At 44.8% G+C, this 17,337-nt stretch overlaps 2 protein-coding genes and 1 long non-coding RNA gene across 4 annotated transcripts in view; 1 reads left to right on the forward strand and 2 right to left on the reverse strand.

Moving 5' to 3' along the window:
• The window catches only part of LOC123519396, a 63,992-nt gene extending 63,155 nt beyond the window's left edge, over positions 1-837 (forward strand). Inside the window, exon 5 of the long non-coding RNA XR_006679005.1 lies at positions 61-837. This is a non-coding gene — a long non-coding RNA (uncharacterized LOC123519396). The remainder of the gene's footprint in view (positions 1-60) is intronic.
• Positions 1-7,895, reverse strand: part of LOC123519388 (protein slit-like) — a 125,438-nt gene extending 117,543 nt beyond the window's left edge. The window contains 1 exon segment of the mRNA XM_045280667.1: positions 7,534-7,895. Coding sequence (XP_045136602.1) covers positions 7,534-7,718 — 185 coding nt within the window. The 5' untranslated portion in view covers positions 7,719-7,895.
• A 1,384-nt stretch (positions 7,896-9,279) lies between these two features.
• Positions 9,280-14,641, reverse strand: LOC123519389 (mediator of RNA polymerase II transcription subunit 17-like). 2 transcript variants are annotated; one of them, XM_045280668.1, is made up of 8 exons: positions 14,512-14,641; positions 13,929-14,096; positions 13,436-13,577; positions 12,916-13,119; positions 12,316-12,508; positions 11,699-11,945; positions 10,884-11,172; positions 9,280-10,248 (listed from the first exon to the last, which is right to left on the reverse strand). In XM_045280668.1, the coding sequence occupies exons 1-8, from the start codon at positions 14,589-14,591 to the stop codon at positions 9,562-9,564; spliced, it is 2,010 nt and encodes a 669-aa protein (XP_045136603.1). In that variant the 5' UTR covers positions 14,592-14,641; the 3' UTR covers positions 9,280-9,561. The 2 variants fall into 2 exon arrangements, with proteins under 2 accessions (XP_045136603.1, XP_045136604.1); XM_045280669.1 differs by having other exon boundaries at positions 12,316-12,496; positions 14,512-14,606.
• Between the last annotated feature and the right edge of the window lie 2,696 nt (positions 14,642-17,337).

Raw genomic sequence — 17,337 nt, forward strand, 5'->3', positions numbered from 1 at the left:
CCTTCCATTCCATTCCTCCCTCTCACCTTCCTTCCTCTCCCTCTCTGTCTAATCCCTCAGGTGAAGGGCGTTCCTGGACCAACGGCGGACACGAATTACGCCTGAGACTTGATGGGGCGTGATGGGAGGCTGGTCTGGTTCCGCACACACATACACCCCTAACCTAACCTAACCTAACTTAAACTAACACAACTCAGTCCAAGCTAACATAAACATTGTCTTATATGAACTTAACTAATCCGATGTAACTTAACTTAACCTAACCTAAGTCCAAGTTAACCTAATATAACCTGACTTAATCTAAACTTACTCAATATAACCTAACTTAACCTAATCTAACTTCAGTACTGGGACACATATTTACCTGTTTTTTGGGGTGTGGTTAAACTATTTCATTTGCACTAGGAAAGGTCAATGGAGATCAGGAGATTTATGGCCAGAGTCTTCACTATTTCAACCCCCCACATAAGTTTCTGAAGCTGTATAGAATCACCAAATAATAAACAGAATATGAATATGAAAACACGTCATGGTACTGAAGGGATTAACCAAACCACTCAATCCAGGCTAACTTAACCTAATCTAATCTAAACTTACCTAATCCAACTAACTTATCCTAACCTAACTAATACCACTAGAATCCCTCTATCAAACACCGCCTCTCTCTATGGAATATAAAAATACGTCTTTAGTCTGTTTCCTAATGTGACCTAACTTAATTAAACCTAAGTGAACACCCACACATATAAGCAAGGTCCCCTCCTCCCCTCACCCTTCCATCTCCTCCTAGAGTCCTACACCCATATCCATCCTTCACATTAACTATAGGTTGTGTAGGAGAGGAAGACGATATGAACACTGACTAATGCCCTCTCTCTCTCTCTCTCTCTCTCTCTCTCTCTCTCTCTCTCTCTCTCTCTCTCTCTCTCTCTCTCTCTCTCTCTCTCTCTCTCTCTCTCTCAGAAGATAAAGTACCCAGGTCCTCTTTCACTTATTATTTTGATAACTGCAAGTTCTTAGTAATCAAGATGGACAGAGTGACAGGAGGAGGAGGAGGAGGAGGAGGAGGAGGAGGAGGAGGAGGAGGAGAAGGACGTTGTATATCTTTCTAAAGTGAAACTCTAGAAATTATTCTGCTCTGAGAGAGAGAGAGAGAGAGAGAGAGAGAGAGAGAGAGAGAGAGTTATCGAGCTGTTACGCACACACTCCTTTGTATGGGCAGTTATGTATGTATGTACGTACATATGTATGGGTGTACTATGAGTAGACATGAGTACACCAAATATTCAGGGTACACACACACACACACACACACACACACACACACACACACACACACACACACACACACACACACACACACACACACACACACACACACACAAGATGCCTTTGTAATTACGTTAGAGACACGGCTGGAATGTATTTATATATATGTGTATGTATGCACTGTGTATGTATATGTATGTGTGTTTGTGCGTGTGTATGTCCAGCAATTACTAGGAGGAGCAGCAGAGATGGCCAGGGCAAGTGTGGGCGCCGGGAGTGATGTGGTCAGTCCGTCACGCCCACACAAGGCAGCGAGGGATATTGGAGCGAGGACAGTGCCTGAGGTGGGATGGCCAGAGTGGGGCTGCCGGACACTAGCGAGGAGTGGGCCAGTCTCGCTAAGGGGACGGTAACTCTCAAGGGTTTAGAGTGCTTAAGGGGATTTGGTTTTGTTTTGTTTTTATTTGGTGTGTGTGTGTGTGTGTGTGTGTGTGTGTGTGTGTGTGTGTGTGTGTATTTCGTTTGTTAATTTGTGTTTTCTATTTATTTTTTTTTCTGATTTTTTTTCTTTTCTGTCAATTTCCTTATAAAAGAAAGCAAAGGAACCACCACCACTACTACTACTACTACTACTACTACTACTACTACTACTACTACTACTACCACCACCACTACTTCTACTCCCACCACCACCACCACCACCACCACAGCATGTCAGGGCAGAAGCAGTATAATTTGAAGCCTTGAGTGCGGTGTGTGTTCGAAGCTCCGAGGCATTATGCTAATTAAACTACCGTATGTCCTTATATGGAAGAAGCGACCACCCTCCTTATATAGGGAGAGAGAGAGAGAGAGAGAGAGAGAGAGAGAGAGAGAGAGAGAGAGAGAGAGAGAGTAGTATACAATAAATAAAAGATACCAACTTCGTGTTATCTCTTAATCTCCCACTCCTCTCTTCTTCCCTTTCCTCCTCCTCCTCCTCCTCCTCCTCCTCCTCCTCCTCCTTCTCCTCTGCCACGTCAAACCATCCTTAATTATAGACTCCTTTCTCCTCAGTCCGCCATTTTTGCCTTCTGTTGACAAACAAAACACAGAGAGAGAGAGAGAGAGAGAGAGAGAGAGAGAGAGAGAGAGAGAGAGACTACTGCTACTACTATCACCACCGCCACAACCCACAACAACGTTCTCAATAAGACAGACAAAACAGACAGCACATTGGTTTTAAAAGTGTGTGTGTGTGTGTGTGTGTGTGTGTGTGTGCTCGTCTGAGGGGAGAAAGCTCTTCCCCTCATTAAGATAAGAAGACTGTGTGTGTGTGTGTGTGTGTGTGTGTGTGTGTGTGTGTGTGTGTGTGTGTGTGTGTGTGTGAAGCATAGAAAGTAGTAGTAGTAGTAGTAGTAGTAGTAGTAGTAGTAGTAGTAGTAGTAGTAGTAGTAGCAGCAGCAGCAGTAGTAGTAGTAGTAGTAGTAGTAGTAGTAGTAGTAGTAGTAGTAGTAGCGTGAGAGGTGGTGATGGTAGAAACTGAAGCTTCAATCTCTCTCTCTCTCTCTCTCTCTCTCTCTCTCTCTCTCTCTCTCTCTCTCTCTCTCTCTCTCTCTCTCATGCATTGCCCTTTATCGGACTCCTCTCCTCCTCCTATTTCATCTCCCCTCTCCCTTCCTTCCTCCCTTCCTCCGACTGATAACCTTCCTCCTCTTCCTCCTCCTTCACCTGTTCTTCCTCTTGCCTCATTAAACACTTTGTATGCCCTCCTCCTCCTCCTCCTCCTCCTCCTCCTCCTCCTCCTCCTCCTCCTCCTCCTTCTCCTCCTCCTCCTCCTCCTATTTGCAGTTTAGGTTAGGTATGAGGTTAGGTATTAATAGACGAACAATTCTCTCCTCCTCCTCCTCCTCCTCCTCCTCCTCTTCCTCCTTCTCTTGATCCACGTGTGTTCACAATATACTGTAGTCATGGCAACCGTCACGTGACATAGCGTAAGAACCTTGAGTGTGTGTGTGTGTGTGTGTGTGTGTGTGTGTGTGTGTGTGTGGAGGATGTTTTCAGAAAGGCACAAGGCGAGGGAAGATGTTATATAGTGTGGTGGTGGTGGTGGTTGTGGTGATGATGGTGATGGTGGTGGTGGTGGTGGTGGTGTTGGTGATTTCACACAAGCAATAACGTGGCAAGATTTTTCCGTAGAGTAATGAGAGAGAGAGAGAGAGAGAGAGAGAGAGAGAGAGAGAGAGAGAGAGAGAGAGAGAGAGAGAGAGAGAGAGAGAGAGAGAGAGAGAGAGAGAGAGAGAGAGAGAGAGAGAGAGAGAGAGAGAGAGAGAGAGAGAGAGAGAGAGAGAGAGAGAGGGTATACTGAATTCACACCATCAACAGGTGCAATCCATTAAAACAGCTGTGATTAATTAATGACAGGAGGAGGAGGAGGAGGAGGAGGAGGAGGAGGAGGAGGAGGAGGAGGAAAGGAGGAAGAGAAGAGAAGAGGAAGAGAGAAGAGAAAGAGAAGGAGAGAAGAAGAAGGAGAAAGAGGAAAAAAAAGAAGAAGAAAAAGAAACTGAAAAAAAAAATCACCAGTCATTCTAACACAAAATACAAAAGAAAAAAAAAAAAGACCAGTAGGCAAAAATCAATAAACAAACAGACAAACAGACAGACAGAAAAATTAGATCAAACTAAACATTACACAAAAGGACAAAAAAGGAAGCACAAAAACTACAACAAATAAGCAAAAAAGGAGAAATAGAAACAAAAACCAGAATATAATTTTACATCTTCACTCATCAAGGTGTTTCATGGCTCTATAATTCCCGTTTTCTTTAATTATCCTCTTGCAATACTTAGCTGGAAGAGAAGAAGTTTGCTGAGAGAGACACACAGAGAGACACACAGAGAGAGACACAGAGGAACTTGCACCCGAGTCACGATAATTAACCTGAGACTAAATCAAGACAATATTTCAAAAGTAAGGTAGAAATTAGACCACAAAGACAGAAATTAAAGAAATAAAGTAAGGAAGAATTTATGGAGCTGCGAGTGATGAGAGAGAGAGAGAGAGAGAGAGAGAGAGAGAGAGAGAGAGAGAGAGAGAGAGAGAGAGAGAGAATTTAAATGTCATGGAAACGACTATATTTTTCTTCTCTCTCTCTCTCTCTCTCTCTCTATCTTTCTTCCTTTCTCTCTCTCTTTCTCTTTCTCTTATTGACTTATTAATTGACTGACTGACTCATCGCGATCGACTCTCTCTCTCTCTCTCTCTCTCTCTCTCTCTCTCTCTCTCTCTCTCTCTCTCTCTCTCTCTCTCTCGATGCACATTCTATTGATTTACGTATGTTTGCCTACTTTCCTCTCATTCCTTCCCCTCCAGTCACTTCTCTCTCATTTCTCTTTCTCTCCCTTCCTCTCCCGCTCTCTCCTCCCTCTCCCTCTCCCTCTCTCCCCACCACACTCATTTGTCTTTCTCTCTGGTTCTCTGGTAGGAAATGATACGCAGATTATTCACAGCATCAACGTGTGTGTGTGTGTGAGAGAGAGAGAGAGAGAGAGAGAGAGAGAGAGAGAGAGAGAGAGAGAGAGAGAGAGAGAGAGAGAGAGAGAGAGAGAGAGAGAGAGAGAGAGAGAGGATGGGGGGAGGGGAAGTGGCTTTACATTCGAGTGCAAAAAAAAAAAAAAAAAGAGAAAAAATGAAAAATGAAAATTGGTGATGCAGTGGTGAGGTCTATTAGTTTTAAGCCAGCACACACACACACACACACACACACACACACACACACACACACACACACACACACACACACACACACACACACGATAGAGAAATGAAGTAAAATGAAATATGGAAGGTTGAATGCATAAAATGAAATAAAGAATAAATGAAAAAAATAAATAGACAGATAAGTAAATGAATAGAGATTTTATGTATATTGAAAAAAGAAAGAAAAGAAACGTAACAGCAACAACAAAAGAAGTGCTCACAACTTGTACTTCAACACATTTGTAGTGAACCGTGAACTGCTGCAACAGATCACTAAACAGCATTAATAATTTGACAGGCAGAGAGAGAGAGAGAGAGAGAGAGAGAGAGAGAGAGAGAGAGTGTGTGTGTGTGTGTGTGTTCCCAAGGGTGTGGATCTGGTGGTCTTTCGGACTCGATTCTGAAATATTTCTGCGCCACACTTCCACGTCTTTCAAAGGTTCTATACTTACTTGAAGCTATACAAATTCTTCAGAGGTTTACACGGTTCTTGTGACAGATTAACCAAATTTCTAGTATCTAACAGAAGAAACAGTCTTGATAACCCTGCTAATCATCTCTAACGTCTCTGAAATTAGTCGTGGTGAAGATAACTGAATTTTTTAGGGTGTTTATACGGTTCTTGTGACAGATAAACAAGATCCCTGCATTATTATCCCCTTCAGTAACATGACGTGTTTCCATATTCATTCTGCTTACTATTTGTTGATTTTCTACAGCTTCAGAAACTCATTTGGAGGATTAAAATAGTGAAGACTGTGGCCATTAATCTTCTGACCTCCATAGACCCTTCCTAATGTTAATAAAATGGTCTAATCATACACAGATCTCAAGGTGAAAATGTGTCCCAGTATTGAAGGAGTTAATAGGAGAAAGACTCTTGACAGTCCTGCTAATCATTTCAGTGACCTTTGAAAATTGTCGTGGCAAGAGAGCAGAGTAAAGCATTTCAGAAGACGGGCCTTGGTCTGCTACGTGAAGGTAAACACAGCGAGCGTTGCGTTACGTTGCCACCCTGACTGCAAACAGAGGAGGGGACAGCGACGGACCTCACCACTAAACCCGTATTGAGAAACGCTTTGCTCTCTCACCACGACTATTTTTCAAGGCCACAGAGATGATCAGCTGCGTGTCCTCGACTGCTACTTCTACCAGTAATGTATAAATCATGTTAATCTGTCACTGGAACCATAAAAAATACCTCCGTTAAAGACTCTTGTTACTTCATCTACAGCCTTTGGAAATTAGTGAAGGTGCTTGTAGAAGTGATTTAAGATACTACCGTAGGCTTTAGAATCATCACCATGCATTCTGTGTCTCCCTTCCTCTCCTAACCTCTGTCTGTGGGGAATATGTGTTAGATAAAGCCTTGAGACTCTTAGTGTAACGGAGACTAAATTTACTCATCAGAGGGAGGGAAGAGAAGGATAAAGTGAAGAAAAGGACGGAAGGATATAAAAGGGATGGAGAAAAGAAAAGGATAAAATAAAGAGTAGGGTTGAATATAAAGAATAAGGAACATAGAGAAGTGGTGAAAGGATAAATTAAATGGATAGTTGAAGTAAAGTTATAATAAGGAAAAATAAATAAGAAAGTGAAGAAAAGGACATAAGGATGAGGAGGAAAATACGAATGTCTGAAATAAAGAAGGGAAGAAGTGAAAAAAAGAACAAGAGCATGATGTAAAAATAAATTGAATTAAGTAGACAAAGAAATGAAGAATATGACAAGAGATGACGAAAAATAATTATTAAAATATAACGGACAAAAATTGAAAGAAATTATAAAGATAAAGAAATATAATTAAAGACCAAAAATGAAGGAAAGAAAAAAAAGAAAGATAAAATTAATAAACAAAAAACTGACAAAAAGCGAAAGAAAAAGAACAAAAGAATGATGAAAAGAGGAAGAAAAAAATAATGAGCGATATAATGAAAGGCAGAGTGTCATTGAGTTAGATTAAAGGAAGGAGCAGGACGGAATTAAGAAGCGGGTGCATTATCCTCATCGTCATTATAGGCTGTGTGTGATTCAGGGTCAGTGTGGGACGGGGCGGGGGAAGAAAAAGCTTTGTGCCTCCTGATATTTGTGGCAGGACGAATAACGAGACTTGACATCAAAGGGAAGACCCGACATGACAGACAGTGGTGCAGTGTGTGTGTGTGTGTGTGTGTGTGTGTGTGTGTGTTCATTTTCCTCTTGCTTTCCTCAGCTTTCCTCTCGTGTTTCAGCGACCAAGTTTTAATATTCAAGTCGTAACAATCAAGAAGGGAGGGGCAGTGATGGGCAGTGGGAGGTAGGGAGGGTCGGGGCGGGGCGCATGGGGCACAGGGGCGGAGACTGTCAATTGGTGAGGAAGTGGGCAGTCTGCAGACAAGAAGTAGTGGGCGGGGCTACACAAACGAGGGGCCGTCAGTGGGTGGGGCGAGAAGAGGAGAGCAAGGTGGGTGGGGCTAAAGAGAGTGTGGTGGGCGGGACTAGGCAGGCACAACGTGGAATGGGCGGGCAGTGGGCGGGGTACTCACATGCGCTGGGCGTCGCTGGGTAGTGGGCGGGGCACTTGGGTCAGATTACGACGCCCACAACTCACGGTGAGGCCCGAGCACGTGCACTCCGCGGGGCACGGCGACCCCTGGTCCTCCCCCCGGCCGCCTGGGGACACCAGCAAGGTCACCAGGGCAGCCAGGGCCAGCCGCCACGCCAGGGACATGGCTGGCCTAGAGTGTGTCCAGACCCGCCCCGTAACACTGCACCGTCCGACACACGGGAAGCCTGACCGCCTCCCTCACTGCCTGGCTGGCTGGTGCCGCCGCGTCCTCCAGTTACCAGTCACCCAGTCATCACCACACACACGCCGGCGGTCCCGCAACACCCGCCATCACCCATGCAAGAAGAAAGCAGACCTGTCTCGCACAGCTAAAATGAATAAATGAGTAAATGAATCCAATCAGGGTCTAGCTAGATAGATCAACGTGGTGCGCCCCATTGGACAGAGGAAGAAGATGCGTGCTGTCTTAAGTCCACCAGAGTCAGGACGGCAACCCCGCACCAGAGGATGGTACCGACGGGGGTCGCGGACAGGGAGAGGGGAGAGGGACAGATACAAGAGAGGGAGACAGAAACTGCCTCTCACGGCCGAGCGAGCAACGGGAGACAGTAGAGCGCGTCCGACCCCGCCAACCTCACCACTCTGACTGAGGCGTGTAGGCTGCCACGCCCCTCGCCGCTCACTGCCACGCCCCTCCACGCCCGACCCATCACACCGCAGAGATGTCCACTGCTCCTCGCCCCCGCCGCCACACCTCTTCGCCACCTCCTCCAGCCCTCCCATCCCACCCTCACCTATCTTCACCCAGCGTCCAGCCTCATTGCACGTCTAAACTCTTTTCGTGAAGCAGTATTGAGGTGGGCGTGAGTACGTGAGCACGCCAACGTACGAATGAACGTCATTAAATAAGTTTAAAAGTGACCCATTCCTCTTGACAAAATCTAGCAAAGCAGCGAGACGTGGGCTGACGAAGTGACAGCGTTAATTATCAGGGTGCGACCAACGAAATTACTTATTCAGCCAACACTGACCTTGCAAGATAAGCCACGTCCCCAGGGTCAGTGGGCAGGGCAGAGCAAGAAGTAATGGATCAAGCTGAATATAATGTTAGATTTTAAATAGATTGCAAGGGACTGCTTCTCAAATGTAGTGACCAATGAATGGAATAGACTCAATAATCAGATTGTTAGTGCCGAGTCAATAGGGAGCTTTGAAGATTAGGTATATTAATCATGTATACAGGGACTGCCACATGTAGGCCTGACATCCTCTTACAACATCTATTTCTTTATATTCTTTTGCTACAGAAACAAATGGCAGTCTTTGAGGGAGGAAAGGGAGATGACAGGTTGTGGCATTAGCAGCACAATCATTCCCATTAATCACAAGTATGCAAGTAATGTTGTGTTCATCTGAGGTATCTAAGATTGGCACGACAGAAAGGTTCCCATTTATTCCTGTCCTTGCATGCTGCCATTCCCCCTCTTTCCTTCTCATCCCTTTACATACTGCAACTGCCTGAGCTTTCATTTCCTCTGTTGTCATCTTGCAGCTGTGGCATCTGCCACACACACACACACACACACACTCTCTCTTAGTCACCACAGTCTCCACTATTCCTTCTCAGTAATCAGACTATCATGAAACACTGCTTCTAGTGACTCATTCACTGTGTGCTTTATCAGTATCTGGGATGAGTTAGGATTTCTTCAAACAAAATAGATTGATTGTCTCTAATAATATTAATACATCAACAACTATACAAAAAATTTGTACTTTCCTTGATAATTTATTGTTTTCTCTGATCAAGGAACATTCACTCCATAGTTTTTTGCTTTTGAGACTGAAACACACAACTCACTGAATTCAAAGAGGAAATGTTTTCAGGCAAACCCGTCCTTTCATTTCCACCAGCAAGACCAAACAGTAACAGCTGGGTGTGTGGAGGGAGAATTCAAGAGCCACAGACACAAACACACACGCATCACTGGAGCTGAGATGCTCACTAGGCCGTGAGGGCGGCCATGAGCAACTCCATCTTGTTGAGAAAGTTCCTTCCCTCCATGCGGTCGTGGCGCACCTCCTGCCACACGGAGCCCAGGTGCTCCCACCGCTGCTCCGACACCACCGTGGACGGGTAGAAGTCTGGCCGTGGTGAGGATGACACAAACACTGACACCCGCTGGTGGGGCCCCGAGTGTACGCCGATCACCTTGTTGCCTGATGGGGACGCCAGCATGACAGTAGAGGCATTACCCAATGGCTCAATGGTGCCTGTACCAATGTTCTGCTCTGAGGACAGCACGGTCCACCCAGTGTACTTGGCCAGGCCCTGCAGTGCTGCCATGTTGTGCTGGGATATCTGGCACAGGATAAGGTTCCTCAGCTCCTGCGGCTCAAAGGACATGGTCATGATCTTCCCGTCCCGACAGATGCACTTGAGGGTTCTCTCAAAGATGTGGATGACCAGCTTGGTGCGCAGGGCAGAGTCGTAGCCCTGCGTTACAATGTTGATCTTGACACACGACTGGGTGGGCGAGTTGAAGGCGTTCCAGTGGGACACAATGAGTGGGTCCTTGAACTCCGCCGCCAGCTGGTCGATGACATACATGGTGCGCAGCCGCAGGAAGTTGTGCTGCACCTGCCGGATGATCTGCTCCAGCAGGGTTTGCTCCCGCATCATGTTCAGCAGCTGTTGGTGCAACAAGAAGCTGGTGAGCAATACTACTCATCCACCTCTCTCCAACAATGGTGCCTAAGAAGTGCCATGAAGCAATAGCACTAATAGGATCCTACAGCTAAACAGTCAACAGACTTTCACAGCTGTGAAACACACTGGAACGGCAACCACAGCAAACTCAGATGACAAATTTCAGCCATAGTCATGTCAGAAACACCCAAAGTTTAGTGGCTGACTGGGGCAAACCACTGCTATGGCACCAACCCAGACCCGCATTCATGCCGTTTGTTACACTTCTCATCCCGACTCCCCACATCCAGTCCAGTGAGACAAGGTGCTTAGCATTCCTTCCTCATCCACAGTATCCCTCAGAAACCCATAGACAACCTAGGTATTCATGGCAAGCAGGAACACCATGAATAAAGAATCACTATGAATCCTAAGACAAGCCTGGAGATGGCTCTGAATGCTTTAAGAATTGATGAACAGGAAGAAAGGAAAAGCAGTAAAATATACTTTCTTTTTCCTATCCAAAAGGGGTTCTGGACAGGCGCTACAAAAAGATGAGTGTTAACAATACACTGTAGTAGTGGAGCAACTATGCCAAGAGTTCTATAACAGACAATAGCATGTGAAGAACATCTCACCTGGTTCCTGTCCATGCCCTCCAGACCCGCTGCTCGCCTGCGCTTGCTCATGCCCATGGAGGCGTACACAGGGTGGGGCAGCGGGTGCTGGAAGCTGTTATGGTAGACGCGGTGCAACAGCTGGTGCAGGGAGTGCTCAAGGTCATGCTCGTGTTTGTACTTGGAAGGACCCATCAGACCTCCTCCTGTGGTGGTGCTGCCCACAGTGGTGCCTCCTGTCCCTCCTCCTGCCACAGCCGGCCCTCCACCCCCACCCACAGAGCCTGGCAGTGTTCCACCCTTGGGACCACTGTTGGGAAGGCAAAAGTCACCAACATATTTAAATGCAGTACAGTACATTGGATTTTTATTCAAATGATTATTTTATTACTCACATTTGAATAATTAGATTTAAATCAAACCAATCCTGTGTGTGAACTAAATTCATAACACTGAATGGAGCTTGAGGTGTTAATGGATAGATACTATAAAGATAAGACACACAGAAGGCACCAAGACACAGGTACGCACAGACATGAGGCATTCACCAACAAAAGACACCAAGACACAGGCATACAAGTACACACAGACAGACAAAAGGCACCAAGGCATAAACATACAAGCACATACAGACAGATAGAAGGCACCAAGACAAAGGTGCGCACTCACACACACACACACACACACACACACACACACACACACACACACATACATACATACATACACACACACACACACACACACACACACACACACACACACACACACACACACACACACACACACAAGGCACCAAGACACAGGCACACATCACACCCCGGGCCACTACTCACTTCTTGCTATCAGAGTGACACAGACCGACCAGCAAGTGAATGCCAGGAAAGATGGTTGCCGTGATCTGGTTGCCGACCACCAGGTGAGGGATGGAGGGGGTTAGCTTGACAGCTTCCCGGGCCAGCTGGTTAAAGAGCTCCTTGCAAAAAAGTACATTCTGAGCTTTCTCCAATTTCTGCTGCCATGGAGTCTCCCCTCCCACAAACTCACTGCTAGTGAGCTGAGCAGAACAAATGTCTTCCTCATCTGGAAGAAGACAAGATAACATCAGACCACAACACAGGAAAGCAAGACATCTCACACTAAACAGCCTTAAAAGAGAAGATCTTGATGATGTTGAAAGCTCATGACACCTTCCAGTTTTTATGATTATGTTCCTGTGTGTTCCCTTTGTATGAATGCCATAAACTTCTGACAAAACCAGGAAATGACAAGGTAAGGAATGAGACAAATACAATCACCTTTTTTGATGCACACCAACATACAATCAAGCTACAATATATGATATAAAAGACATAAGCCATGTCTCCCCCCTTACAGTCCCTCTGCTGACTGTCATACACTTCACAAACTAGCAGGAAAAGGCAACATAGGTAAGCAGTGAGACACACAATACCTTTTTTGATGCACACAAAGATGTAAGCTAAACCGGTAAGCTCCGTGGGGACGTTGACTCTCAGGGAGGACTGAGGAGCCCGGTTGGCCATGGGAGAGAGAGGGGACGCTGCACCACTGGCCCCCACCAGAGAGCTCGGTCCTGTCACATCATCTGCCTTGGACACCTCAAATATCCCTGTCTGGGGTAAAACCTGTTACTGGTTTCATGAGATTCAAGACAAGTGATTCACTGGTTTTTTATTAATTTGGAAGTGTCTAAGTGGTATAGGAGACAGAACAAGGGTGATGGAAGCAAAATTCTTGGGATAAGTAATCAGGGTAAAATAAAAAAATAATGGGTTCAAACTTGATATAGATTTAAAAGAGATAGGAAGGAAATGGTTCCCAAACAGACTGGTAGATGAATGGAATTGACACAGTAATCAGGATGTTAGTGCTCAGTCATTAAGGGAGCTTTAAGAAGATTAGATAAATTTATGAATGGGGATGATAGGTGGAAATGGGTAGTGTGTTTTATAAAGGGACAGCCAGGTATATGTATGATGGTTTGATGTAGGTCTCATTATGTTCATATGTTCTCATAACAACCTCCACTAACTTGTCTGAACATTGAGCCAGCCGAGCGGTACGACAGGTCGCCAATGATGGTGTTCCCAACTTTCTTGAGCCGCCAGTTCTGCCGAAGCCGCAGCAACTCAATGTGGAAGTCCTGAACAGGACGGTTTGGTCTACCAATATCGGTCTGTGATGCACGGAGGCGTTCACCTCCCGTCAGGAGGATGGAGGCTGCCGACTGCAGGCTCTGGTAGTGAAAAGAGTATGGCATAAATACCTGTCACACGTAACAAAGAGGCCCAAAGAATAAACAAAGTGTTATTCATAGTAACTCTTTATCTCCCTGCAAGGATACTAGACCTTTTTTAGTAGAGAGGAACTGTATATATATATATATATATATATATATATATATATATATATATATATATATATATATATATATATATATATATGAATGAATGATAAGGTATGAGCACCAATTAAACATCACAAACAGGCATTATATGAATAAACACAAGTATTATTCATGGTAACTCTATGTCTCTGCAGGAATACCACACCTTCTTCAGGGAGAGGAACTGTATGTATGCCTTGGGTTCTGGGGCCTCAGCCTGCACTGGGTCAAGAACCATGTACTGGTGGGGCTTCTGCTTCACTATCATCAGCAGATCGTGCAGTACAGACACTTCCGTCAGTGCTTGTCTGAACCGTACAGAGAAACAGGTCAGCATGCACACTATTTTTTAAATTCTTTATTTAACCATTAAAATTTTTATACAATAGATGCACCTGGCCAATGAAAAAACAAATATAAAGAAATAAAAAGCAAGAGAAATAACTGAAGATGCCAATCACAAAGAATAAACTCCAGAATAAGAAAAGCAAATGAAAGTTACAAGGCTGGATAGAAAGAAAAAATAATCTTGTAAATAGCTGCTGATAAATAAGAGAGAAATTTTATCAGTACTCTATAACACTTACATACAATCCAGCAAATCATGAAACATATTGCATCACTTAAAAGACAGACACACTACCTATACTAACACACACCTCACTTTATTTCTGACTTCCTCAAGGGGCCAGTGTGGCTGCTGGAATGGCTGCTTCTCTTCCTCCTCCTCCTCCTCCTTCTTCTCCTCGGTGGTCACCTCCTCCCCATCAGTGGCAAAGTCAATCTTCCTTGCCAGCTGAGTGAGGTTTTCTGACATGGATGGAGGCCTGTGGGGCGGGGAGGGGAGTGGTGAAGAATGAGTATAGTTAGTAATGCTTCCTGTACCAAGAACCGTAAGGGGTATTATCAGAGTAACCTTAGCCTACACAACCTACACAATGAGAGGAGCAGCAGTGAAACTAAATTGAAATAATCCAAATTTTTCCTAATTTAACACCTAAATTGGCTTTTTTTTATCGTTTTTGTTGCCCTTCTCTCCTTACATTAAAAAAAACACATCTCTCGGATACAGTAAAGTAAGGAAAACTACAAGAACCAGTTAGATAGTACTACAACCATAGCTGCTGCTACTACAACTACTACCCACAGCTACCACCACAAGCCCTTCCCGAGCATTTCAGCCCCCCAGCACCCATATCTCAACACCAATACACCACTATGGACACAAGAGCACACACTCACTGTTGGTACAATTCCGTGCCATCGTAAAGCACCTCCAACACGGCATTTTCCCCCGGCACCTCCAGCCTGATGTCCGCCATGGCTCCGTTTGTTGTTGTTGTGAGGCGGCGGCGGTGGTGGTGGTGGTACCTGCGGGGGTGACGATGGTCAATCTCTGTCGATTTTTCTTTTCAACAGTCCTCATATAACTTAATATCTATTTTTAATATTTAACGGACATTTTTATTTGTTTCGTGTTTTTCTCATTATTTGATTGAATTATTTTTCACTTTTCTTTTTTAAAGGAAGGGTTTCAACTGCAACAATTGGATGCATTCAGACTAAAGGTGGGTACACACGTGCCAATTTGCGACTGAAATTGTAATTCGGTAGAGTTTCCGACTGAATATCGTTGTCCTAGCGACTGGAGAAACCAGTAATCCTACGTTGAGCAGCACCCCCTCCCCCACACGAACACACACACACACACACACACACACACACACTAATGATAATAACACTAGTGCTGCTGTTGTTTCTGCTCCTGCTCCTGCTCCTACTCCTACTGTTACTATTGTTACTCTACACACACACACACACACACACACACACTGGTGCCTGGTCTCAGGCCTATCCGAAGATCGGAAATAATGAGCTCTGAGCTCGTTCCGTAGGGTAACATCTGGCTGTCTCGTCAGAGACTGCAGCAGATCAAACAGTGAAACACACACACACACACACACACACACACGGCCCGGTAACTCAGTGGTTAGAGCGCTGGCTTCACAAACCAGATGACCGGGGTTCGATTCCTCGGCCGGGTGGAGATATTTGGGTGTGTCTCCTTTCACGTGTAGCCCCTGTTCACCTAGCAGTGAGTAGGTACGGGATGTAAATCGAGGAGTTGTGACCTTGTTGTCCCGGTGTGTGGTGTGTGCCTGGTCTCAGACCTATCCCAAGATCGGAAATAAGGAGCTTTGAGCTCGCTCCGTAGGGTAACGTCTGGCTGTCTCGTCATAGACTGCAGCAGATCAAACAGTGAATTATACACACACACACACACACACACACACGTACGTACGTAATAATGATGATAACACTGCTGCTGCTGCCACCACTACTATTACTCTTTCTCATACATTTCCATTTCTCATTTGTTTCTCCTATCACTACACATTATCCATTTCAGGCGGGTAACATAAGGAAACACTGGGAATTAAAGGAAATGTTGACGAGCTGACACGGAGAAAGAGGGTGGTTAATTGTGGGAGTGTCTTGGTCCGAGTCATGGTGGGCGGCGGGCGGTCTGAACGGGTGTATATTAACCATTCCCTTATTCAACAAAGTAATGGGCTAATTATCTACTTTGGTGGTTGATTCTGGCTTTGCTTCACTGTCTGGGTCTGGAGACATAGGAAAGTGCAGGCAAACATTGGTGGACTGACCTTGGTGGGGAAGGGATGATTGAGGTGCCTCTGTGGCCCAATATTTACGTATGTAATTCATTTTAAAAATCACAAGAAGAAAAAAGGCTCCCAGACTGGAATAAAATACATTTTTAAATACAGCAAATACTTTAACTAATAACCAAAATATAATAACGCTACCGAGTCAATTGTTTACATAGCGAAGTTCAATGACATTCTGTGTTTTGAAGTAACGGCGCCATAAACACATCATAATGTCGAGAAGGAAAGCACAGTCACATCACACCATGTTACATTTTCTGAATACGAAAAAAAAATTGCTTTCCAGTCAAATAAAGAAAACAAAGATTCCTCGTCGTATAAAGATTTTTGTTTTCTATTTCAGTACCGTTAAAAAATTTGAATTTGAAAATACGAGTAGTTAGACTAAAAGTTATGAAATATTACTACTTGAGTCATGTTATTCATATTTTGTAAGTGTTATATCAAGCACCAAAACAATCCTAGGCGTGCTAATTAAAAAAAGTTATATTCTATGCAGTGACTTAAGTGTTATTTTTTCGTTAAACAAAAATACAACTAGACTTGATTATTTTCTGCTTGAAACTTGCTTTACCTTGCTGATAACAAAGCAGATATCAGAACAATGCCAACTCCATTAATGAAAGAGCTATATTCTTACCAATACGTCGATGTTTTTTTTTTACACGCTTGGTGAGTGACTCCTCCTCCCTCACTATCACTCTCACACTCCACCTCTCTCTTCCACCCCTTCCCCTTCAACTCTTCCTACACCTGAAGTCCAGAAAACATCTAGAAACACATGCAAAACTCGAGAAAATACCTTTAAAATTTATTTACATAGTAGTGGCAGGCGGCGAGGCCGACCGGCGGAGTTGGGCAGGTGCTAGACGGAGCTGGCACAGGCCCCGACCGGGTCGGTGATTGGTGGAGAGGGTGCTGGATGGAGCAGGAGCGGGCCGGTGATTGGTGGGAGGGTGCGGGCTCTGGTGCAGGAGAGAGACCAGAATGGTTCAGGTGCCTAGGATACTGGGTGTGGTGTTGTGTGGTATGTTATGGTGTAAGATGTGGCGGTGATGGTGGAGCGGTGTGGTATGGTGATTACTACCAGCTAAACTGACGTGTGTGTGTGTGTGTGTGTGTGTGTGTGTATTTACCTAGTTGTATTTACCTACTTGTAGTTTTACAGGGCCTGTGTGTGTGTGTGTGTGTGTGTGTGTGTGTGTGTGTGTGTGTTATTCACCACAGTTATTCACCACGGTCGTCTGTTGGTTGCCCAGCCAGCCTTTCCCCTACGGAAAGAACTCTCAGAGCTCGTAGTGATCGATCTTCGGGTAGGACTGAGACCACATCACACACAATGTGTGTGTGTGTGTGTGTCTGTAATAATAATGATAAT

This window comes from Portunus trituberculatus, chromosome 45, assembly GCF_017591435.1.
Source record: "Portunus trituberculatus isolate SZX2019 chromosome 45, ASM1759143v1, whole genome shotgun sequence".
NCBI lineage: Eukaryota > Metazoa > Arthropoda > Malacostraca > Decapoda > Portunidae > Portunus > Portunus trituberculatus.

Excerpts from the sequence above, each read along its gene's own strand:
- LOC123519389 (XM_045280668.1), bottom strand. The coding sequence starts at position 14,591 with ATGGCGGACATCAGGCTGGAGGTGCCGGGGGAAAATGCCGTGTTGGAG. Across the intron at positions 12,509-12,915 it reads CTGGCTCAATGTTCAGACAA|GTTTTACCCCAGACAGGGAT; the intron begins GTTAGTGGAGGT and ends AACCAGTAACAG. Across the intron at positions 11,946-12,315 it reads CTTTGTGTGCATCAAAAAAG|ATGAGGAAGACATTTGTTCT; the intron begins GTATTGTGTGTC and ends GTCTTCTTCCAG.